Source organism: Hevea brasiliensis, chromosome 9 (assembly GCF_030052815.1).
Source record: "Hevea brasiliensis isolate MT/VB/25A 57/8 chromosome 9, ASM3005281v1, whole genome shotgun sequence".
Classification (NCBI taxonomy): Eukaryota; Viridiplantae; Streptophyta; class Magnoliopsida; order Malpighiales; family Euphorbiaceae; genus Hevea; species Hevea brasiliensis.
In genome coordinates, this window is record NC_079501.1 from 1,820,008 (window position 1) to 1,845,438 (window position 25,431).

A 25,431-nucleotide genomic window follows, 5' to 3' on the forward strand; every position below is an offset into this window, starting at 1 on the left:
TTCATAGGATAATTCAACTACTGTATTTTTAGAGTGTTTCTGCGGAAGAAGAATAAAAGAAAGTTTTCCTTCTCACACACAAAGAGAGAATGCCTAAGAAAATGGCGGGAATTTCGAATCCCCAGTGTGAAGAACCACTTATTTTGCGTGTGACTTGTTGCGGTTGGAGGGAGGCTTCCAGGGGAAGATTGGTGCTGCGTTAATCCTTGTAATGTCGATCTACTTAGTGGGCCGAGACTGCAAATGTTTTGGGCCAACAAGAGTGGAGAAGGTGGTCTCAAGTTCAAAACTAGTAGTTCTTTTATTATTCTTGTTCAAAGGCTCAATAACATATGAACTAAAAAAAAAGGTGCCCATCACCTTCCCTAAACATATCATGCTAATTTAATAACCAATGCGTGGTGTGGTGATAGGGGAACTCAAATCCGAAACTCCTCACTCTCGCTCTAGGTGAGCTTCCATGGTTGAAATCATGATTCCATAATTGAAACAATAATTTCAATAATTTTCCTTTTCTAATTGGAAGGCCCAAAACCAGGAAAAGGGATGAAATCATGAACTGGGTTCAGATTTAGAATCAAATGGATCCTTGGATTATAAATTGGGCCTTTTCATTTAGTCAATCCATTCGAAAGTCAACACTTCAAGACAATCCCAAGTCCCCAGCCAGTTCCCAGATCCACCTGTCCATAAATGGCCCCTCTTATTAAAGCCAGATAACGAGGCCCACCTAGAAGAAAAAGCCTTTGTCGTGTCATCCTCTCCACACTGTTTACCCCCCAAATCCATCACTGAGGTGAGGAGCGTGGAGTCCATTTTCAGCGCTCAGGTCAGCAGAGCAATTGGGCAATTGGAGCAGGCGAACAAAATTGTGGAGTTAACGTTCTATAGTTTCGAATGGGACGTTCATCTTCCATACAGGTAAAAATGCGCGCATTTTCTCTGAAGTTGGCCTGCGGCGGGCGGGCAAGCCAGAAAAGGCTGACAATGTCAGAACCCTGCCATTGCTTTCATGACCCCTTGTTCAAGTATAGGCGTTGCTTCGCTTTTGTGTTCCATTTTTTGAAGAATAAATATCACACATTCGTCCCTTGTTTCTTCTTCTTGAGTTCTTTCATCTTCAATCGACAAGGCCATGGAGGCTAAACCTCTCTAGAGCTCTGCCTCCAGTTAATAATTTTTTTCCTGAGCTTTTTCTGGCTTGATGACCTGACTTGAAGCTTCTATTATATATCTATCCGGCAGTTTTTTCAGAGCATGATTTGCCTTGTATTTTTTTTTCTTTTTTTTTTTTTTTGACGGAGGTGGCCCCGTAATAGTGATGATAAAGTACGGACGCTGGTGACTGAAGTAAAGAAGGGTGATGATCATCAGGTAAGGGAAGGAGCAGCATCATCATCGATGAAGGTTTGTATTGGGATTGGCGATGATGATCGTGGCCCCGTGATCAGACATGGGAAGGCTCTGCTAACAGAGGCACAGCTGTGTGAGCTTCAGCGACAACTGATTATATACAAGTACTCAGCAGCTGGACTTCCTGTACAAGTACTTCCCTTTTGGAAGAGCGTGTCTTCATCTTTTGGCTTCGTTAATGGTGGAATCTGTAGATTATATCCAAGCTGTATGTCTTCTTTACGCTTCTACTTGGTTTTATAATCCATCGTCTTATCAAATTTCAGATAGGTATATGTTTATTGAAATTGTTTGTCCATATAAATTTGAAAAGAGGATTTAGATTCATAGCTGTAAAAGTAAGAAAATTTATTTATAGTCTTTCTTGGTTTGGTTCAGTCCTCAGGAATTTGATATAAATAAGATGGACCCAGAACCAGGGAGGTGTAGAAGATCTGTTGGGAAGAAATGGAGGTGTAAGAAAAATGTGGTTTCTGGTCAGAAGTATTGTGAGCAGCATAAGCACGGAGGCCGTCAGTGTTCAAGAAAGCCTGTGGAAGCTTCCCAAACGATCACTGCTTCTAATGCAACACCACTGAAAAATTCAAGCAAGACTTCGCAGAATCCAAACACCAGTGATTGCACTTCAACCACTGCAGTTCTCTCAAATGGCACTCGTAAAAGCCATAAAAACTATGGCACCACCTGCTGTAGTGTTGATGCCAAAATCATTGGTTGTACAACCAAAGCTGTTATTGTGGTTAGTTGCTAGAAAGGCATTAGTACGAGCTTGAACCTTAGGGGCATTGCTGGCTGTATAAATGCCAATGCAATCATGATCAACAGCGGTGTTCCCACGGACGACCATTACCACAGCAACTATGGGAACTAACAAGGGTGGAAGTAGCAACAGTCACAAGACTAACAGTATTGCTGATAGGAATGTCAATTGTAGCAACAATATTGGTCTGAGGAATCTGATCGATGGAGGCAACAACAAAAACATAAAAAATGCCAAAGGTGTCACATCTCAAGGATTGAACTTCTCACCAAAGAGTGTTCTTCAAGGTAGTGTGAGTATAATAAAGATGAAAATTGCTTTGGGAAGTAATTTTTATATTGACATATAGTCTAAATGAATCATGAAAATAAGTTTTATAACTTTGTAGGATTTTTCAAATAACCACATTTTGGTTGTCTGGTGGTAGGACTTAAAACCTCCACAATGCCATTGTTATTTTCATTTCAATACACCTCCCATATGCCTTAAATTTCTAGCTAGTTCCATTCCAGAACAGAGTGCTGTACAATTGGAATGGAAGTGCTCCTGGATGTGGGTTGGGTTACATTTTAGTAATTATTCCCGAGTTGCAATTGCTTTATGGATGCTTTGACTAGTTAGTAAGGCCGCCAGCAGGTCTCTTAATGCCTAATTTATATGCCCTATTATTTCTATGAACAATTTAATCATGTAGACTTTGCACAACTTCTTCCAGGAATCCTCTGCAAATTCGTTCTTGGATTAGTGTAGAATTGGATTTCTTTTTTGTTGTCTTTGTTTTCAGTTCAAGGATGTGGCACCTCATGCTTGAACCGAAGTTATGTAGATGTTGAACCAGGGAGGTGTAGAAGAACAGATAGAAAGAAGCGGCGATGCAGCAGAGATATTGTTCGTAGCGAGAATTATTGCAAGACGCACATGCACAGAGGTGCAAAGAAGCGTGTGGAAGCTCCCTAATCACCCGCTCTTCTCAGTACCAGCCTTGATACCTCCACCACTACGGGTTGTCTGCACCTTACTGCAATCTTGCCCGAGAAGGGGAATGGTATAAACTTAACCACTAATGTTATCTCCATTTCTGCAAATAATCAACTCGTGACTAATGATAATACTAGTGATACTACTATTAGCAGTAGCAGTGACACCACCATCAGCAACGCCATAATCGCTCCCTGCGAAGATGGAGACTCTTCTTCTTAGCTTACAACTTCTGTACGATCTTAGTATATGTTCAGTCTTGTGTTTCTAATCAAATATGAAAACATTTAACCGGTGAATAATGAACCTTTGTCTAGCTGGTGGGGAATTTAACTTTTGCAACTATTAAGAGGCTAAATAGTTGATGAAAGTTTGCTGAAATAGTTAAGCAAAGACTACACTTGCATTTTTTTAACACTTTGGCTTTTGTGATCAACAAGGAACAAATTTGGAAATCAAGAAAATATATATGGAAATCACGTTGCTATTCGATTCCTCAATGAATGATTGTTTTATTCGCATTTTTATGTGAGAGTTATTTAATGATTTGGTTTAATATTTCAAGTAAAGAATTTTCCAATTTATCAATATAAATAAAATATTTTTTAAATTCAAAATATTAATATAAAATAATTAAATATGTATAAATATATTAAAAATAAAAATCTATTAAAAGTATATTTATATTTATATTCTTAATATATATATATATTTATAATATGATCTTTATCACATTGTAAAACAATTTCCTCTTAGCCAAGCTTCTAATCCAGATAAATCATTCTGGATACTTAGCATACTTTCTTCATAGTACATGCACCTTATTGTTCCTAAATATACCCAGCGTTAACAGGCTATCAGATTTTTGGAAGTCGAAACTGCCTTTACATTGCAATAGAGTTTGGACGAATTATGAGTTAAAACTCTGCAATTGCTTGTTGTCTTCATTTACTAACAAATTTAATCAACTGAGATCGGTTAGGTCCAAAGTCAATTGTTAACCACTGATGACGATATTTGGATAATTCAAATGAATGCACAAAAATAATTGGTCATATATTTGGACTATTCTGAATATCAGCATCCTAATCCACAGTTGCCCACGAAATAAAGTTAGCTGGATGCGAGCCTGAAGGTTAAGTTTTCAACTGGGGAATCAACCACCTGTGAGCTTATCAACTTGAGAAGCTACTTCTATTTCCCCAAATAACATCAGATACAAAACCTAATTACATACGAAGTTAGATAATGCTACTTGGAGATTCCCATAGGATCTGCATTCTTGATTATCCATGGATGATCCATGATCTTCTGAAGGGGGAGCCTCTTTGAAGAGTCCTTTACCAGAAGCTGCAAAGTGTAAGATTTCATGTTCAGGAAGGCCATTAAAAAATTCCAGGGTTGTTTGTGACCCCACAAGAATATGACATGGTTACTTACTCGGCTAATGAGGTTTTTGGCTTCTGCAGAAACTGGAGGATCAGAAGGGAAAGTCAGATCAACTTTCATGATCCTGCAATCACATAATCAAATCCATGCTTACAAGCTGGTTCACAGTATAAATTAATCTGCACTAATGCTTAGCAAACAACACTCCTTGCCTTCTGAATGTACCCCTTTGACTCTCAGCTTCAAAAGGAGGGGCACCATAAAGGAACTCATAACAAAGTATGCCCAAAGTCCAGTTATCAACTGCATAATCATGAGCTTTATTTTCCACCATTTCTGGTGCTAGATAATCAAGAGTCCCGCACATTGTGTGCCTCTTGCTCCTTGATTGCACAGACCACCCAAAATCAGCAATTTTCAATCGGCCCTGCAGGTATTATGAAACACCCCTGAATTTATTGAAAAAGATATCATGCAAGTGGAGGTTCAGCAAATCAATTCAATTGCAGACAAGCATAATAAGAAGATTGCAAAATTAGTTTAATAGTGAAATTTTACAAATGAAACCCTATTTAAGGACAAGATTATAGGATGCATCTCCAACTCCTATTTCCAGCCAAATTTTATTTGCAGCCAAGAGCCAAAATTGGGTCCTTTTCCTCTTCAAATTCAGTATTCTAGAGGTAAATACTTGTCTATCCAACTTCAATCATAATTTCTCTTCCAAAAACTTGGAAAAACATCTCTTATCTACAGACATAATGATGATGTCAAAACATACAATCTTAAAGCAAAGGATAATCCATGTTAAGCACAAATGGTAAGGAACAGTAACCGAATTTGTTGGATACGTGCTCATTACACCTTTATAGTCATTATGTATAATAGAACAACATTCACGCTCTTAAACTCAGTAGCTCACTAACTTCTAGTTGATGATTAATCAGAAAATTAAGAGTGCTGATCCCAGAGAAAGGCAAGTACAATGCATTTGGCTAATAATTTGTTCGTTTTCCTCTTCAGTTTCTTAATTTATGCACGAAGGGTAAGAAGTGTATACCGGTAAAAAACCAAGTTGATAAAGACCAGTACCCTTCAAAGTTAGAGTCGCAACATTACCACGGCATACCTCATGATCAAGCAGCAAATTTTCTGGCTTAATATCCCTGTGAATCACATCCTTCTTATGACAGTATGCCAAGGCGTTTGTGAGACTTGCAATATACTGAATTGATAAGAAACAAACAAAATGGCATATTGTCAGTCCTTGCTCACACGGGATAAAGGCACTAGAATCAAAGCATCATAAAGCTGTCTATACTGGAGATAAGGGTTTTCACCGTGGCAGCTTGTTTCTCACTGAGATAACCTTTCTTCTTAAGCTCTATATAAAGCTCACCACCGTGAGCATACTCGAGGATCAAGAAAATGCGCTCATCGTCGTGAAACCAACCGTAGAGACGCAGGATATTCGGGTGGCGAAGACTGGTCTGAATCTCCATCTCTCTCTTTAATTGGTGATGAATCCTGTATTTCTCTATCTGTTCCTTGAATATTACCTTCAATGCCACTATGTATTTGCTCTGAAAGTAGCAAATAAAGATAAGAAATCAACAAATTCGATGAGGAAAAACACAAAATGGAGGTCAGAGAGAAGCAATGGCGTGAATATCGGCAGTTCTTAATCATTTTATTTGTAACCAAACAGAATTGAATTAAGAAAATACCTTTAATTCTCTGGTGAGATAGACTCTCCCAAATTTTCCTTTTCCTAGTGGTTTTCCAATCTCGAAGTCTTGCAAGGACCATTGCCTCTTCCGTTTATCTGCTTCCTGTTCTTGAGATCCAGAATTAGTTTTTCTCTTTCGGTTCTCAGCTTCTTGTTCTTGTGATCCAGAATTCATTTCCTGATATTTTTAGAGGTGGAAACTCAAATGCAAGGAAAGGAGAATCTGAAGAGGGGATTTGGGTCTGATAAGCTTAGGAAAAATGCTCCGATAAGGAGCAATTTGAAATTTTAAGTTTGACCCACCCGCCTGCGTTAAAAGTTAAAACGCACCGTTTAAGTGGCTCAATTCCATATACAGCCAAACGCACCGTTTAATAGTGATGATAAAGTACGGACGCTAGTGACGGAAGTAAAGAAGGGTGATGATCATCAGATAAGGGAAGGAGCAGCATCATCATCGATGAAGGTTTGTATTGCGATGATGATCGTGGCCCCGTGATCAGACATGGGAAGGCTCTGCTAACAGAGGCACAGCTGTGTGAGCTTCAGCGACAAGTGATTATATACAAGTACTCAGCAGCTGGACTTCCTGTACAAGTACTTCCCTTTTGGAAGAGCGTGTCTTCATCTTTTGGCTTCGTTAATGGTGGAATCTGTAGATTATATCCAAGCTGTATCTCTTCTTTACGCTTCTACTTGGTTTTATAATCCATCGTCTTATCAAATTTCAGATAGGTATATGTTTATTGAAATTGTTTGTCCATATAAATTTGAAAAGAGGATTTAAGAAAATTTATTTATAGTCTTTCTTGGTTTGGTTCAGTCCTCAGGAATTTGATATAAATAAGATGGACCCAGAACCAGGGAGGTGTAGAAGAACTGATGGGAAGAAATGGAGGTGTAAGAAAAATGTGGTTTCTGGTCAGAAGTATTGTGAGCAGCATAAGCACGGTGGCCGTCAGTGTTCAAGAAAGCCTGTGGAAGCTTCCCAAACGATCACTGCTTCTAATGCAACACCACTGAAAAATTCAAGCAAGACTTCGCAGAATCCAAACGCCAGTGATTGCACTTCAACCACTGCAGTTCTCTCAAATGGCACTCATAAAAGCCATAAAAACTATGGCAACGCCTGCAATAGTGTTGATGCCAAAATCATTGGTTGTACAACCAAAGCTGTTATTGTGGTTAGTTGCTAGAAAGGCATTAGTACGAGCTTGAACCTTAGGGGCATTGCTGGCTGTATAAATGCCAATGCAATCATGATCAACAGCTGTGTTCCCACGGACGACCATTACCACAGCAACTGTGGGAACTAACAAGGGTGGAAGTAGCAACAGTCACAAGACTAACAGTATTGCTGATAGGAATGTCAATTGTAGCAACAATGTTGGTCTGAAGAATCTGATCGATGGAGGCAACAACAGAAACATAAAAAATGCCAAAGGTGTCACATCTCAAGGATTGAACTTCTCACCAAAGAGTGTTCTTCAAGGTAGTGTGAGTATAACAAAGATGGAAATTGCTTTGGGAAGTTATTTTTATATTGACATATAGTCTAAATGAATCATGAAAATAAGTTTTATAACTTTGTAGGATTTTTCAAATAACCACATTTTGGTTGTCTGGTGGTAGGACTTAAGACCTCCACGATGCTATTGTTATTTTCATTTCAATACACCTCCCATATGCCTTCAATTTCTAGCTAGTTCCATTCCAGAACAGAGTGCTGTACAATTGGAATGGAAGTGCTCCTGGATGTGGGGTGGGTTACATTTTAGTAATTATTCCCTAGTTGCAATTACTTTATGGATGCTTTGACTAGTTAGTAAGGCCGCCAGCAGGTCTCTTAATGCCTAATTTATATGCCCTATTATTTCTATGAACAATTTAATCATGAAGACTTTGCACAACTTCTTCCAGGAATCCTCTGCAAATTCATTCTTGGATTAGTGTAGAATTGGATTTCTTTTTTGTTGTCTTTGTTTTCAGTTCAAGGATGTGGCACCTCATGCTTGAACCGAAGTTATGTAGATGTTGAACCAGGGAGGTGTAGAAGAACAGATAGAAAGAAGCGGCGATGCAGCAGAGATATTGTTCCTAGCGAGAATTATTGCAAGACGCACATGCACAGGGGTGCAAAGAAGCGTGTGGAAGCTCCCTAATCACCCGCTCTTCTCAGTGCCGCCCTTGATACCTCCACCACTACGGGTTGTCTGCACCATACTGCAGTCTTGCCCGAGAAGGGGAATGGTATAAACTTAACCACTAATGTTATCTCCATTTCTGCAAATAATCAACTCGTGACTAATGATAATACTAGTGATACTACTATTAGCGGTAGCAGTGACACCACCATCAGCAACGCCATAATCGCTCCCTGCGAAGTTGGAGACTCTTCTTCTTAGCTTACAACTTCTGTACGACCTTAATATATGTTCAGTCTTGTGTTTCTTATCTAATATGAAAACATTTAACCGGTGACTAAAGAACCTTTGTCTAGCTGGTGGGGAATTTAACTTTTGCAACTATTAAGAGGCTAAATAGTTGATGAAAGTTTGCTGAAATAGTTAAGCAAAGACTACACTTGCATTTTTTTAACACTTTGGCTTTTGTGATCAACAAGGAACAAATTTGGAAATCAAGAAAATATATATGGAAATCACGTTGCTATTCGCTTCCTCAATGAATGATTGTTTTATTCACATTTTTATGTGAGAGTTATTTAATGATTTGGTTTAATATTTCAAGTAAAGAATTTTCCAATTTATCAATATAAATAAAATATTTTTTAAATTAAAAATATTAATATAAAAATAATTAAATATGTATAAATATATTAAAAATATATATATATATATATATATATATATATATATATATATATATATATATATATATATATATATATATATATAATATGATCTTTATCACATTGTAAAACAATTTCCTCTTAGCCAAGCTTCTAATCCAGATAAATCATTCTGGATACTTAGCATACTTTCTTCATAGTACATGCACCTTATTGTTCCTAAATATACCCAGCGTTAACAGGCTATCAGATTTTTGGAAGTCGAAACTGCCTTTACATTGCAATAGAGTTTGGACGAATTATGAGTTAAAACTCTGCAATTGCTTGTTGTCTTCATTTACTAGCAAATTTAATCAACTGAGATCGGTTAGGTCCAAAGTCAATTGTTAACCACTGATGATGATATTTGGATAATTCAAATGAATGCACAAAAATAATTGGTCATATATTTGGACAATTCTGAATATCTGCATCCTAATCCACAGTTGCACACGAAATAAAGTTAGCTAGATATGAGTCTGAAGGTTAAGTTTTCACGTGGGGGAATCGACCACCTTTGAGCTTATCAACTTGAGAAGCTACTTCAATTTCCCCAAATAACATTAGATACAAAATCTAATTACATACGAAGTTAGATAATGCTACTTGCAGATTCCCATAGGATCTGCATTCTTGAGTATCCATGGATGATCCATGATCTTCTGAAGGGGGAGCCTCTTTGAAGAGTCCTTTACCAGAAGCTGCAAAGCGTAAGATTTCATGTTCAGGAACGCCATTAAAAAATTCCAGGGTTGTTTGTCACCCCACAAGAATATGACATGGTTACTTACTCGGCTAATGAGGTTTTTGGCTTCTGCAGAAACTGGAGGATCAGAAGGGAAAGTCAGATCAACTTTCATGATCCTGCAATCACATAATCAAATCCATGCTTACAAGCTAGTTCACAGTATAAATTAATCTGCACTAATGCTTAGCAAACAACACTCCTTGCCTTCTGAATGTATCCGTTTGATTCTCAGCTTCAAAAGGAGGGGCACCATAAATGAACTCGTAACAAAGTATGCCCAAAGTCCAGTTATCAACTGCATAATCATGAGCTTTATTTTCCACCATTTCTGGTGCTAGATAATCAAGAGTCCCGCACATTGTGTGCCTCTTGCTCCTTGATTGCACAGACCACCCAAAATCAGCAATTTTCAATCGACCCTGCAGGTATTATGAAACACCCTGAATTTATTGAAAAAGATATCATGCAAGTGGAGGTTCAGCAAATCAATTCAATTGCAGACGAGCATAATAAGAAGATTGCAGAATTAGTTTAATAGTGAAATTTACAAATGAAACCCTATTTAAGGACTAGATTATGGGATGCATCTCCAACTCCTATTTCCAGCCAAATTATATTTCCAGCCAACATTGGGTCCTTTTCCTCTTCAAATTCAGTATTCTAGAGATAAATACTTGTCTATCCAACTTCAATCATAATTTCTCTTCCAAAAACTTGGAAAAACATCTCTTATCTACAGACATAAACATGATGTCAAAACATACGATCTTAAAGCAAAGGATATAAACATGATGTCAAAACATACGATCTTAAAGCAAAGGATAATCCATGTTAAGCACAAATGCTAAGGTACGGTAACCGAATTTGTTGGATATGTGCTCATTACACCTTTTATAGTCATTATGTTTAATAGAACAACATTCACGCTCTTAAATTCAGTAGCTCACTAACTTCTAGTTGATGATTAATCAGAAAATTAAGAGTGCTGATCCCAGAGAAAGGCAAGTACAATGAATTTGACTAATAGTTTGTTCGTTTTCCTCTTCAGTTTCTTAATTTATGCACAAAGGGCAAGAAGTGTATACTGGTAAAAAACCAAGTTGATAAAGACCGATACCCTTCGAAGTTAAAATCGCAACATTACCACGGCATACCTCATGATCAAGCAGCAAATTTTCTGGCTTAATATCCCTGTGAATCACATCCTTCTTATGACAGTATGCCAAGGCGTTTGTGAGACTTCCAATATACTGAATTGATAAGAAACAAACAAAATGGCATATTGTCAGTCCTTGCTTACACGGAATAAAGGCACTAGAATCAAAGCATCATAAAGCTGTCTATACTGGAGATAGGGATTTTCACCGTGGCAGCTTGTTTCTCACTGAGATAACCTTTCTTCCGAAGCTCTCTATAAAGCTCACCACCGTGAGCATACTCGAGGATCAAGAAAATGCGCTCATCGTCGTGAAACCAACCGTAGAGACGCAGAATATTCGGGTGGCGAAGACTGGTCTGAATCTCCATCTCTCTCTTTAATTGGTGATGAATCCTGTACTTCTCTATCTGTTCCTTGAATATTACCTTCAATGCCACAATGTATTTGCTCTGACAGTAGCAAATAAAGATAAGAAATCAATAAATTCGATGAGGAAAAACACAAAATGGAGGTCAGAGAGAAGCAATGGCTTGTATATCGGCAGTTTTTAATCATTTTCTTGGTAAACAAACAGAAATGAATTAAGAAAATACCTTTACTTCTCTGGCGAGATAGACTCTCCCAAATTTTCCTTTTCCTAATGGTTTTCCAATCTCGAAGTCTTGCAAGGACCATTGCCTCTTCCGTTTATTTGCTTCCTGTTCTTGAGATCCAGAATTAGTTTTTCTCTTTCGATTCTCAGCTTCTTGTGATCCAGAATTCATTTCCTGATATTTTTAGAGGTGGAAACTCAAATGCAAGGAAAGGAGAATCTGAAGAGGGGATTTGGGTCTGATAAGCTTAGGAAAAATGCTCTGATAAGGAGCAATTTGAAATTTTAAGTTTGACCCACCCGCCCGCGTTAAAAGTTAAAACGCACCGTTTAAGCGGCTCAATTCCATATACAGCCAAACGCGCTTCCACGGGCACTGATGCGCTAGCACTTCGGAGAAAGCCTACACCAACCAGAATCATTAAGAGTTTGCTGATCCTCTCTGTAACCAGTTCCCACCGGCATGAAAATACCAGTGGCAGTGACCCTTGGGCATTGGCAGCGCCATTCTTGTGTTGGACCTGGACTCTTTAGGTTGCCTTCCATGTTTACCAATTACGGGTTTGCCATAAGAGTAGGTTTATTGGGCTTCTTTGGTATAAGCCCAACAGTTAAAATTATGTCCTGTTAGTATTCATATATATGTTTATATCTATATAATAAATATAAGATTTGTTTAGTATTATTGTTAGAATTACTTTTGAGAAAATTATTTTTTTTTAAATATATTATTTAAAAAATATTTAAAAATAATTTAAAATTAAATTTAATAAATTTTAATCATAAAAATATAAAATTAATAAAATTATTTTTTTAATAATATTTAAAATAATACTTTAATTTAGAAAAGTGATTTTGAACTTTCAAATACAATGCCAAACAGGCATATAATAAAATTAATCATCAAAATAAATTCATCTAAGAGTAATAAGTGACACTTTATTATAATTTTTTTTAGTAGCCAATTTCACTCTTATTTTATTATTACCAATATTTAATATTTTAATTTCTTAATACTTAATATAAAAATTTTGATAAAATTAATATATATCTATATTTATAAATCATAATTAGAAAAAAAAATACATTTTTATAAATAATAATAATAATAGTAATAAAGATGAATCTTTTTATACTAATTAATATTGATATGTATATACTAAATAAAATTTATTACTCTTGTTATTACTACTATTAACATGTGACTATTTTAGGAAAAATAAGTTTTTTAATTCTATTTTAATGGATAAATATATATATATATATATATATATACATATATATATATAATTCATTAATATTATTATTATTAATTAATTAATATGTGACTTTTTAATTTTTTTAATACTTAACATAAAAAATTTAAATAAAATTAATATACATCTATATTTATGAATTATAATGATAAGAATAAAATATATTTTACACAAATAATAATTAATTTTTAATATGTATATATTGAATTAAATATAATAATTATTAATATATATATTAAAAAAAATTTATTAATCATATTATCATTACTAATTAATGTGACTTATTAATTTCTTAATACTTAGCATAAAAATTTAAATAAAATTAATACATATCTACCTTTGTCTATTTTTATTTGTCACATTTGCATTTTGTATGGTAATAATGATTGGATAACCTCATTTATATATATAAAAAAAAACATACTAATAATTTACTAAATACTCTTTATCTCAACTAATTACTTCTTATATAAATATTTATTACATTTAATAGGGATAAAGGGTAAAATGAAAAAAAAAATTATTAATACTTCATAATTTTTTAAATGCGGCAAATAATTTTAAATAAAAAAAAAACTTGTGACAAATAAAAATAGAAAGAGGAATTATAATCGTAAAGATAAAAAAATTGTTTATCATTACTAATAATTAATGTATATATTAAATAAAATTCATTAATCTTATTAATACCATTAATTAATATGTGACATTTTAATTTATTAATATTTAATATAAAAAATTAAATAAAATTAATACATATCTATATTTAATTTTAATACATCTTATTTATATCTGTTTTAACTATATTTCATCATTAATTGTTAATAATTAATATGCATATGTTAAATAAAATTTGTTGATTTCACCAAATTTGTGGCCATATTGTTATCAATAATCACTTGTTAACATAACATTTCGATTTCTTCCTAATTTTTAATAGGATATATATATAAATGTTACAAAATTAAATTATGAAATAAGGTTACAATATAAAACCGAGTTATGATAAAAAAATAAATAGATTAATGATAAGTAAAATGAAAATGAATTAATGAACGTAACTATAGCATATAAAAAATTATAGTCATAAATATATTCTCACAATGAATACCATGTGAAATTACTATTAAAAATATAATTTTATTAAATTTTAATAAAAAATTAATATAAATTTAAAATTATTATAATATGGTAAATAAGAGTTTTTATATGTATGTTTCTAAAATGTATAATTTTTGTACATTTTAATATTTTTAAAATTTAAATATTATATTTTTATTATTTATTTATTAATAATTTTAAAAAATAAGATATATACCTAGTTTAGATAAATGCTCAATTTAAATATTTATTTATAATTTTTTTTATAAAAAATGAAGAGGGATCTCACTGGATTTCATAATAATCGCAAGGCTAAGAAGATTCACTGCCACTTGAAAGCTTCGGTTGCAGTAGGGTTCTTGTTGAATCATTTTTGTTGTATTCCTCAGGGTGATTGAATTGATTTGAAGAATACTGAGAGGAAAGTCAGCTTGGATGTTATTTTCTTTTTATGTGGCTTGAATTTTAAATGTCTTATATTTAAATCGTGACCCGACTTTCAAAAGTTTCTCACTGCGATATGATTGGAATAAAAAATGAGATTAGTGGTAGGTTTCAGGCCCGAATTTGCCATTTGCGGGAGAGTTGTGAGAAATTCAGAAAACATAATGGGGTTAGGGTTTGAGAATTCTGAGTGATTGTATCTTGTTTTTTATTATAGCCAAATTTTTTTTTCATGTATTGCCCGTGATTGTAAATCTTACGGATGAACTACGTTAAAAATCTGTGTTATTCTTCTTTTTTTTTTCTATATTGTGTGGTTAAAATCTATATTATTATTATTATTATTTTAATATTATATGATTGTGCGATGTGTGTGTGTGTGCGCGCGCGTCTTGGATGTAGGGTTAGTTATTCGGGCAATTTATTATGATTGGTACTAGATGCTGGGCAGGTTGTGGAAAGAAAGAAGGGCTTATCCGTGGCTATGTAAGATATGCTCAACTACATTTTCTTTGAATGTCAGGTTTATTTGCGTGTAAAGAATAGACTGTTAGTTGAAAAATCCATGCAAATTAAATCACAGTTTGCTTTCTCTGTCTACATCAATTCCCATAGCCATAAAACTTCTCCCCCGAATGAAGTGTAAGAGTCCATGTTATCAGCTGTTGGGTTCTTGGTGGATGTATCAAGATCGTATGCTTTGGATGAAAATTATGTTATTTTCAGTTTAATTGGAATACAAGTAGTACAAGTCCGGAGTCTTCTTCTTCGGGTGGATATGGATTATGCCCTTCAATGAACTCGTGTTTAACAGAAGTGGAAAGCATTGTTAAGATTAGTGAGAGAAGGTAGCCATTGCAGAGATAACTTTTGAGGGCAGAGAAATTTATCTCCAAATTGAAAGATTTTAACAAGAGATGAATAGAATAGATCGATGCCGCAACTGAAGTCTCTTCTTCTTGTTCTTGGCATCGCAGTGGGAGTAAGAGTGGGGGCTCTTCTTCTTCTTGGGCTGGATTTGGATGCCCATTCATCGCCGACCGTAAAATAAAAATAATAATGACATTTTAATTTCGCTTCTAACAAAATTTGGATATCCATATCTATGTTTATATCTATATAATAAATATAGAATCTATTAGTATTATTGTTAAGAAAATTATTTTTTAAATATATTAGTTAGAGAATATTAAAAAATAATTAAAAATTAAATTTGATAATTTTTAATCATAAAAATATTAAATTAATAAAATAACTTTTTCAAACTACTTTTTGTAACGGTATTTAAAATGATGTTTTTATTTAGAAAAATAATTTTGAACCTTTAAATACAATATCAAACAAGCAAATAATAAAATTGATCATTAAAATAAATTCATCTGAAAGAAAGTGAGAAGTGACACTTTATTAGATTTTTTTTTTCAGTAGCCAATTTTAATCTTATCTTATTATTACCATTATTTAATATTTTAACTTCTTAATACTTAAAATAAATATTTTAATAAAATTAATATATATATCTATATTTATAAAAGCCAATCAGACAAAAAATGCTAAATATTTATATCAATTCACATTTATATATATAACTTTTAATTTTATCTGAAATAGCCGCACCTTTAAAATTTATCACCATTTTATACCATTTTATCTAATGAAGTGAAATTGAATTTGAAAAAATTAATGATAAATTACAATATAGTACCTAAAATTTTATTTAATTAACAAATAAAAGCTTTGCATATAATAGTGACCTAATATAAATGTTTGGTATTTTTAATCCATTGATTAAAATTTATATTTAAAAATAAATTTTGTTTTATATTTATTTTAAATTAAAACTTTATACTAAAAATATTTTTATTAATTTCAATTAACATAATTATCTTTTAAATCAAATTAAATAAATCTATACATCTGAATATAAAATGTAAAAATAAATTTATACATTTTTACAAAAGTAATTTTGAAAAGAATATATAATTGACAAGAATATATCCCATGTGAATTGCAAGATCCATTACATAAAATATGTATTTTATATATAGTTTACTTTAGCTAACATGAGTATTTCATAAAATGGATGCTACAATTCATGATAATTCAGTTTCATGAATATTATTACATCGCGCGCGTGTGTGTATGTTTTTTTTTTTTTTTTTTGAATTAGAATTTGAAATCATTGGTGAGTTTTTCAAAGAATTAATGAGTAATAATTGAAAAAGAAAAATTTATATGTAGACCAAATTTATCATGTGATCAAAATATATGATATAATATTTAGACATATAAATCATATAATTTATATAAGTTTTTCACATTACAAATTTTTTTTAAATGAAAAAGTAAAATATAAGAGTTCTTCACAAATTTTCATAGAATTTGTTTTTTTTTTTTTCATTTTTTTCATTCTTTTTTTGTGAAGAGAAGAATAAAATTGTAGAATCATATATATATATTTTTGCATTGATTTTTTTATTTCTCTTCAATTAAAATTTATTATCATTAATGGGTTTTTCAAAAATTTAGTAAAAAATTAATGAAAAAAAATATATATAAGCCCAATTTATCATGAAATGTAATATATATTAAATAAAATACATATATTAATTAGAGTAAATTATATATAAAATATACATTTTACTTAAAGGATGCTATAATTCATGTAGGATATATTATTTTTAATTATATATTATTTTCAAACTTATTTTGTAAAAATATTTGAATTTATTTTTACATTTTATAATTAGAAATATAGATTAGTCTGCGGTGATAAAAAAGATAATTATGTAAATTGAAATTAATAAAAATATTTTTTAGTATAAAGTTCTCATTAAAAATAAATATAAAAATAAAATCTATTTTTAAATATAAAGCTTAATCAGTAGACTAAAAATGTCAAACGTTTATATTAAACACAATTATATCTAAAACTTTTATTTGTTAATCACATAAAACTTTTCAGTGCTATATTATAATTTATCATTAACTTTTTAAATTCAATTTCACTCCATTAGATATAATTGTGACAAATTTTAAAGGTGTGACAATTTCCGACAAAATTAAAAGTTATGGATATAAATGCAAATTGACATAAACATTTGGCTTTTTTTTTATCTAATTGGCTACTTATAAATCGTAATTAGAAAAAAATACATTTTTATAAATGATAATAATAACAATAAATATAAATATGAATCTTTTTATATTAATTAATATTGATATGCATATACTAAATAAAATTTATTACTCTTGTTATTACTAGTATTAACATGTGACTTTTTTAAGGAAAAATAAGTTTTTTATTCTATTTTAATGGATATATATATATATATATATAATTCATTAATTTTATTATTATCATTAATTAACATATGACTTTTTAATTTTTTAATACTTAACATAAAAAGTTTAAATAAAATTAATATACATCTATATTTATGAATTATAATGATAAAAATAAAATATACTTTACACTAATTATAATTAATTTTTAATATGTATATATTAAATTAAATATAATAACTATTAATATGTACATTAAATAAAATTCATTAATCATATTATTACTAATTAATATGACTTATTAATTTCTTAATACTTAGCATAAAAATTTAAATAAAATTAATACACATCTACCTTTTTCTATTTTTATTTGTCGCATTTACGTTTTGTACGGTGATAATGATCGAATAACCTCATTTTTATAAAAAAAATACTAATAATTTAGTAAATATTCTTTATTTCAACTAATTACTTCTTGTGTAAATATTTATTATATTTAGTAGAGATAAAAGGTAAAATTAAAAAAAAAATTGCTAATACTTTTTAATTTTTTAAATGCGACAAATATTTTTAAATAAAAGAAAAACTTGTGACAAATAAAAATAGAAAGAGGAATTATAATAGTAAAGATAAAAAATTTTTTTATCATTACTAATAATTAATGCGTATATTAAATAAAATTCATTAATCCTATTAATACTATTAATAAATATGTGACTTTTTAATTTATTAATATTTAATATAAAAAATTAAATAAAATTAATACATATCTATATTTAATTTTAATACATCTTATTTATATCTGCTTTAACTATATTTTATCATTAATTGTTAATAATTAATATGCACATGTTAAATAAAATTTATTGATTTCACCAAATTTGTGGTCATCTTATTATCAATAATCACTTGTTAACATAATATTTCGATTTCTTCCTAATTTTTAACAGGACATATATATAAATGTTACAAAATTAAATTATGAAATAAGGTTACAATATAAAACTGAGTTATGTTAAAAAATAAATAGATTAATGATAAGTAAAATGAAAATGAAGTAATGAACGTAACCATAGCATATAAAAAATTATAGTCATAAATATATATTCATAATGAATACCATGTGAAATTACTATTAAAAATATAATTTTATTAAATTTAGTTCTTTCTGATATGAATAAGGTTTTATTTGAGATGGGTAAGGAGAATAAGTTAACCATGAGTTGCATAACACCAATATCATCATCAAACATTATTATTGAGCTAGCTTCATCTTCTTCATCCTCTTCCTCTGATCCATTTAACCTCATCTCTTTCCTATCCCTATCACCTTCCTGTAGATGAACTTTAGCCACTAAAATAGACAACCTGGTTGAAATTTTACACATCCCTAATGGGCATACAGGTTGAAGAATCTCTTATTCCTCTGATAAGTTCATATAACATTTACAGGCACTCTGGATCTTTTACTAGAGGCATTAGAAATCTCATTTCCTCCAGAAGAATGGCTACCAAGGAGTATGTTTAGACTTCATATCTGGATCAGTGTGCTCTTAAATCCACAATTGCAGAACAGTATGTGACTCTTGAAATTTTTCCAGCCCTTATCCCTTCATGGGGAAGACAGGGATATTCTCATCTCCATTATGGAGCTGTTCGCTTTGTGCTCACCCTCCATAGTAGACGAGTTCTCCCAGTAACAGCGAGATTATCCTTATTGGATACCAGTTCCTCAATTATAAACATCTTGTGATTGGTACCTGTATAACCACTCTCCACGCTAGAAGTGTGGTTCTTACTTTCTTCCCCAACTACAATATGTCTCTTCAAGACCTTAATCTTCCCACGGCACTGAAAGTTCAAGTCCAGCTTATTGAGGCAGAACAGACTATCTCCTCTATGGTAGCTACCTTACACCACCAGATAATCTATAGGCTTCAAGACTATGCCATAGATTTATCTCAGCCAAGAGTATCTTCTGATGCTCTATTCATTCTTATAGACACAAAAACCACACCCACTATCATTTAGATTCCTCGATAACTATCTAAAGAACATTTGGTAAAGATCATTCCACGAGAATGGTTTACCAACTATGAAAAGTTGCATGATAATTCCCGATCTATCTAAGTGACAGAGCCCACATTTCACAGACAAGCAGATGGCACTGTCAAGATAGTTTTCAAGGAACCAGGAAGCACTTCACAAGCTCCTGCAATCTTCCAAACCATGATGATCTCTCCAACACAAGGAAAAAGAGAAAAGATTATTGTTCACTCCTTTCAGGCAGATGGACGGCTAGTCTATATAGATAAAATCCATGAACATTTCATTTGGGATGCTCTAGGTTCAAAAATGTGCGATGAAGGATGTGACTGTCACCTAGAACACTGGGATGATGATGATAACAGTTATCGTAGTCGCAAGAAAGGGAAAAAGAAGTAAGATTCTCCCTGCAAGACCCTGAAAGCTAGAAGGAATTCCTCTCCAGATTCAGGACCCTAGATTGGTGTTCATAAAGATGTTCAAAGGAAAAATCTTTTACCAATCTATGAACTTGCCCTAGAAATCTTGAGAAAAGAAAGGTAGAAAGAGAAAAGGATTCTCGCTCCACTACTTCCGATACTTCCTCTTGTACAGTCCTGTATGATATTCTTACAAGAATATTCTGTCACTCAGACACTGGATTGATCAAGCACAATAGCGTACATCCAGGCCATTTATTCAAACATTTGTTGTTAGCCCAGATGGATAACCTAAGCTATTAACTCATGCTAAAGAAATCCTCAACTGGCAGACTCTATATGCCAAGGCTCAAAATGCTTACCTGGAAAAAATTGACTCAAAAATAGACCTAATAGTCGAACAAGCCCAATTGACTGAAACAAAGGTTGATAATTTATCAGCCCAAGTCAATAAGCTTTATGTTGATCTTCAGTCCAGGGTCAATTAACTTGATAAAGGCCTCAGAGCCTTACTTCAGCAGAAAAGGTTTGGCTATGAATTTGAGCAAAAGGAGTCAAAAATTAAAAAGTTAAAAGCTTAAATTACTCAGATAGAAGTTGACTTGGGCAAAAGGAAACAAACACCATTTAACCATGATCATTACAATCTGTTTCTTTCCCCTTCTAATTATAATCCTTTTTCTTCATTTTATCCACCCTCTACCTATAAGCTATTCTACTAGACAAGCCCTTATCCTTAATCACCATTCCATAATCCTTTTTAAGAAAAACCTAAACCAAAAGCTTAGCCTTCCTCATCTACTGCTCAACCCTCTAAAAGTATTTCATCTTCAAAATCTATGGAGAAAGTAAAGTTAAACCCAGAAAGAACAGCAAGTAGCTAGTGATCCTCCTTTCCAACAAATGGCAATTTCAGCTGGTCCCTTAACGAATGAGACAGATTCCTCATCAGGAATTAATTCTGAAGAGGATTTGGCAGATATCACAAACTTACTGATGCCAACTTCAATAGGCTCTCATGATGGGATTATAGAACCTCATGTAGAGCAACCAACTGATACTCTTGATGGAGAAAATCCAGTCAAAGTTTTCCCTAAGCCAACTTCTAGTCCTTGGTTCACTCTTGATGATATTCCTTCAGCCAAATGGAGAAATAGAATGACAGAATTTCATACTTGGCTTGGTCTCCAAATGTCTAAACCGGATACAATATTATCGAGTGTTTTGAAAGAATTCTCCTATAGATTCATTGGATCATTAAGAGAATGGTTTTAGAGTCTTGGAGATTACAAGCGTCTCTTGTTTTATCAAGCATCGATCATAGGAGTTATGAATGCTCTCTATGAGGAATTCATTGGAGACTACACACTTTACAACAGACAGGTGCAACAAGAATACTTCGAGATGAAATGCTGGTCTTTAGAAAAGAAAGATATTGAGTTTCATTACCAAAGGATGTCTCAGAGATACTACCTGTTGAACGGATACAATAATGTCAACCCGAGACATACTTATATTGCTTCTTTGCCAAAACAATTACAACCTAAATTACAACGAGCAATTTTGGCAACCGCAAAGACATGACCCAGATAACCCTAAGAGAAATTCATCAAATGATACTAGCCACTCTTGAAAAAATGTGTGATCAGCAGCACTTTCTGAGTGACATGCTAGACAATAACAAGTCTCTATGAAAAATATGCAAAAAATCTTATATCACAATCATATGCAAAGAAAAGAATTGCACCTACAAATCCAAAAAGAAGAAGCATCTGAAGCATTACAGAATCAATAACGGTAAGAACAAGAATAAAGGAAGATCTGTTCAATTTTTCAAGAAAAAATCAGCTAGGGGGAAAAAGTTCAAAATAGACAGATTCTCTATCTGTGAAAAAAAGGGACATTTCTCCAAAGAATACCCTTAAAAGCCCAAACAAGCAATAAAATTGATCCAATAAATTCACCAGAGTATGCATCTCGGCCTAGATAATGTTGACATTGAGTCCCTGTTTTCAGAACAAGAAGAAGCCGATGAAAAAACTGTCTTCGCCCTGGAAGAGATCTTTTCAGATGAAGAAAAATCTTCATTAGAAGATGATTTCGAATACCTCAGTATTAATACTCTTCAGTCATGCCATCTAGTACAGCCCCTGATGTCAATTCCATTGGTGCATATTCATGTCCTACCTTTCAAATATGAAAGATCAATTTCTATCATTGGTTTTCTTGATATTGGTGCCCATAAAAGTATGATGAATCTTGTAGTGTTGCCTGATGAAGCCTGGATGCCTCATTCAGAATATTTCAAAATCACATATGGGAAAGTATTTTGCACCAATCTCATTACTAAAAGGCTCATTAAAATACATTTCTTTCCAGACTGTACCATATGGATAAAAGCAATTGGATCAACTTTGTCTGATAAAGATTTATTGATAGGATTTGATGTCTATCAGCAAGCTCAACATATTCAAATCCTTCCTTCTGGTTTGAAACACAAAAGGTCTTTTAAAACCTTCACCACTGTTCTAAAATTGTTCTCCTTGTCTGAAGTTTCAGAAGAGTTTATCAAATACAAGGAGCTGCTCATGCATCTTGTGCAGAATCTCATGCTGACTTCTCTCATCCAGCACCTCTATGGAAAAATAAAAATTTCTTATTAAGCTCCCCTTTAAGCTTAATGAAGATGCCAACTCTATAAAAACAACTCATCTAGGAATGACTCCAACAGACCTCTTGTTAGCTCAATAAGAATGCCAACAGCTGCTTCAGCAAGGTCTTATTAAACCTACCAATTCAAGATGGGCCTGTCAAGCTTTTTATGTTGAAAAAAGATTGGAAATAATTCGAGGAAAAAAAGGCTGGTCATTGATTATAAGCCCTTAAATCATTTCTTAATGGATGATAAATTTCCACTTCTCAGGATCAGTTCTCTGTTCACTCATTTACAAGAAGCATATATCTTCTCAAAGTTCAATCTTAAAGTAGGATTTTGGCAGTTAGGAATTGATCCAGCAGAAAGATACAAAACAGTATTCTGCATTCCTAATGCTCAATATCAGTAGACCGTAATGCCTTTTGGGCTCAAAGTTGCTCCCTCACTATTCCAAAAGCCTATGGTTCGAATCTTTGAGCCTATTCTTCATAGTGCCCTAATCTACATTAATGATATTCTGCTATTTTCAAAAGATAGTTTAGCCCATAAACAACTCTTGGCCCAATTTCACTCTTTAGTCCAACAATATGGGATTATACTATCTGAAAAAAAGAGCTACCTGGCCCAAACTGATATTGAATTCCTTGGAATGAAATTTGAAAATGGGATGTAACAGCCTTGTAATACCCCTAATTTTTAAATAATTATTTTATATGTAAATATAAATATTTTAGTCTAACCCCTAGTATTGTGGGCTTCGCGTAGGTACCTTTAATTCACAGAAATTCAACAGTTGCTTGGGTCTACAATTTCAAACCGGGCAAGCAGGCTATCGAAAAAGTTTCAGAATGGGATTGAAATTATAGGCTACCCCACCATTTTCAAACATTCCGGACACGTCTCCAAGGTCAGGATTGGCATAGGTAAACCCGAACCTTACTTTTTCTTAATTATCTAGTGCTTGATTACGATTAAAAATCTATAAAATATTTGTGGCAGGTTAAAAAATTATAATTCCTTTTGCATTAGCTTAATAATATTGCTAAGAACCGCGGGACAAAATTTTAGAATTTTTAAAGCTCATTTGGACAGTTTTTGCAAAAGGGTTAATTATAGGGACTAAATTATAATTTTTCAAATTGTGGTTGTTGACTGTTTGGATGGGCCCAAGTGGGGCCATGTGATGTGATTGAGTTGTGGATGTGTGACTTGTGGATATAGAAGTGTATTTTGAGCCCTTTTGCAGGTTGGATAGGTCTTAGGTATAGGGGAGACTCTGTCGGATTTTCGGCACGACTTAGGGTGTCTTTGATCATTTCTAAACTTGTATTGCATCAAATATATTAAATAATTGTAATGAAATTGTCAGGTGAGCCGGAACAGCCTTCCTCCTCTGCCCAACCACCGCAGTGACCTCGGTTTAAGTCTGTGAGTAAAATATTAATTTTAATTATAATTTCAATATTATTATATATTCAGGCATGCCCATGCATCACTTATAAATATGTATCTATGTACTTAAATACTAGGCATATTTTATACTGAATTCTTAATTGATAAAGTGCCATGAATATATGGTAATTTGGAGCAGTGTGCGTGCGTTGGCTTGTGTGTGGTGTGTGGTATTAGATATGGATAGGACGGATAGACGCGGCTTCAGAGACACTCATTGGGACTCGATCCTTTATGGATAAGTCGGGGTAGGCACGACTCAAGATGATCTCGCTGGCCCCCGCATTTGGTTTATCAAACAAAAGTCCGACTTGAGAGACACTCGCTGGTAGAGGTTGGATTAAGAGAGCTGTATAGGAGATCAGCTCCCATATATTTACTATTTGAATATTATTGGGTGTGTGAGTGCTTCAAATTGTCTTTTTACTGTTATGATGTGATTTGTATAAAAATTTTGATGGTATTGCATTCCAATCTTCAGGATGCATTAGCTTTAGATAGCTATAGAAATTATGGTTAAAATCAGTATTTTACTCTCTGAGTCTAACGCTCACTCCTGTTTACCTTATTTTTTCAGGCTACAGGAGGATTCTTTGTTGTGACTAACCTGCTCCTCTTATTCGTAGGTCAATTAGTAATATTTAATGTATTTTATATAATTTAGCTAAATTCTAGAACTCCGCATATGTTAGGAGTATTTTAATCAATTTGGGACCGTAATATAATATTATATTGAATTTGTAAGCATTTTAAATACATGTATTGGACTGGATGAGAGAGCTGAGCTCCCATTTGATTTTATGTCATTATGAGTATGTGGAGGGTGAGTTGAGCTCTCCAAATTATAATATATTGTGCTTACAGGTCGGGCGAGTAAAAAACTCTCTGTTGTATAGTCCATGTTATGGTCAGACTCTGTCCCATTGAATTCTTGAAATTGGGCTTAAAATGGGCCTTAGGATTGGGTTAAGGAATAATTAGGCTTACTACGGGCCTCGGGGGATTTAGGCTGGCCCAGGTCTTAGTGCCGGTCTGGCCGATAGGTTGGGTTGTGACAAACCTGGACCATACATTGCCCAAGAATTGCTCAAATTCTTAGATACAAATCTCACTATCAAATAAATTCGGCAATTTATTAGAATTATCAACTATCTCA

At 32.8% G+C, this 25,431-nt stretch overlaps 3 protein-coding genes and 1 pseudogene across 3 annotated transcripts; 2 read left to right on the forward strand and 2 right to left on the reverse strand.

The window, feature by feature from the left end:
- The first annotated feature begins 101 nt into the window (after positions 1-101).
- On the forward strand, positions 102-3,373 carry LOC110656170 (growth-regulating factor 9). Its single transcript, XM_058154222.1, is given in 7 exon segments — positions 102-198; positions 717-829; positions 922-1,028; positions 1,305-1,647; positions 1,772-2,253; positions 2,255-2,460; positions 2,958-3,373. Coding segments are annotated over 7 exon segments (1,764 nt in total).
- An 823-nt stretch (positions 3,374-4,196) lies between these two features.
- LOC131168823 (serine/threonine-protein kinase Aurora-3-like) lies at positions 4,197-6,563 on the reverse strand. The gene is made up of 6 exons (XM_058154131.1): positions 6,268-6,563; positions 5,881-6,123; positions 5,670-5,765; positions 4,753-4,967; positions 4,592-4,664; positions 4,197-4,501 (listed from the first exon to the last, which is right to left on the reverse strand). The coding sequence occupies exons 1-6, from the start codon at positions 6,442-6,444 to the stop codon at positions 4,403-4,405; spliced, it is 903 nt and encodes a 300-aa protein (XP_058010114.1). The 5' UTR covers positions 6,445-6,563; the 3' UTR covers positions 4,197-4,402.
- On the forward strand, positions 6,475-8,952 carry LOC131183456 (growth-regulating factor 9-like; annotated as a pseudogene).
- Positions 8,953-9,502: 550 nt separating this feature from the next.
- Positions 9,503-12,025, reverse strand: LOC110656251 (serine/threonine-protein kinase Aurora-3). Its single transcript, XM_021812893.2, has 6 exons — positions 11,618-12,025; positions 11,231-11,473; positions 11,020-11,115; positions 10,070-10,284; positions 9,909-9,981; positions 9,503-9,818 (listed from the first exon to the last, which is right to left on the reverse strand). Exons 1-6 carry the CDS (start codon positions 11,786-11,788, stop codon positions 9,720-9,722), a joined length of 897 nt encoding a protein of 298 aa, XP_021668585.1. The 5' UTR covers positions 11,789-12,025; the 3' UTR covers positions 9,503-9,719.
- Positions 12,026-25,431: the final 13,406 nt, after the last annotated feature.

What these genes read in the sequence shown, in the direction of transcription:
- LOC110656251 (XM_021812893.2), bottom strand. Translation starts at nt 11,788, where the DNA reads ATGAATTCTGGATCACAAGAAGCTGAGAATCGAAAGAGAAAAACTAAT. An exon ending in ATTTGCTGCTTGATCATGAG is followed by an intron (nt 10,285 to 11,019) that starts GTATGCCGTGGT and finishes TAATACCTGCAG; the next exon opens with GGTCGATTGAAAATTGCTGA. An exon ending in CAAACGGATACATTCAGAAG is followed by an intron (nt 9,982 to 10,069) that starts GCAAGGAGTGTT and finishes ATGTGATTGCAG; the next exon opens with GATCATGAAAGTTGATCTGA.
- LOC131168823 (XM_058154131.1), bottom strand. Translation starts at nt 6,444, where the DNA reads ATGAATTCTGGATCACAAGAACAAGAAGCTGAGAACCGAAAGAGAAAA. An exon ending in ATCTCACCAGAGAATTAAAG is followed by an intron (nt 6,124 to 6,267) that starts GTATTTTCTTAA and finishes TGCTACTTTCAG; the next exon opens with AGCAAATACATAGTGGCATT. An exon ending in GTGAGAAACAAGCTGCCACG is followed by an intron (nt 5,766 to 5,880) that starts GTGAAAACCCTT and finishes TTATCAATTCAG; the next exon opens with TATATTGCAAGTCTCACAAA.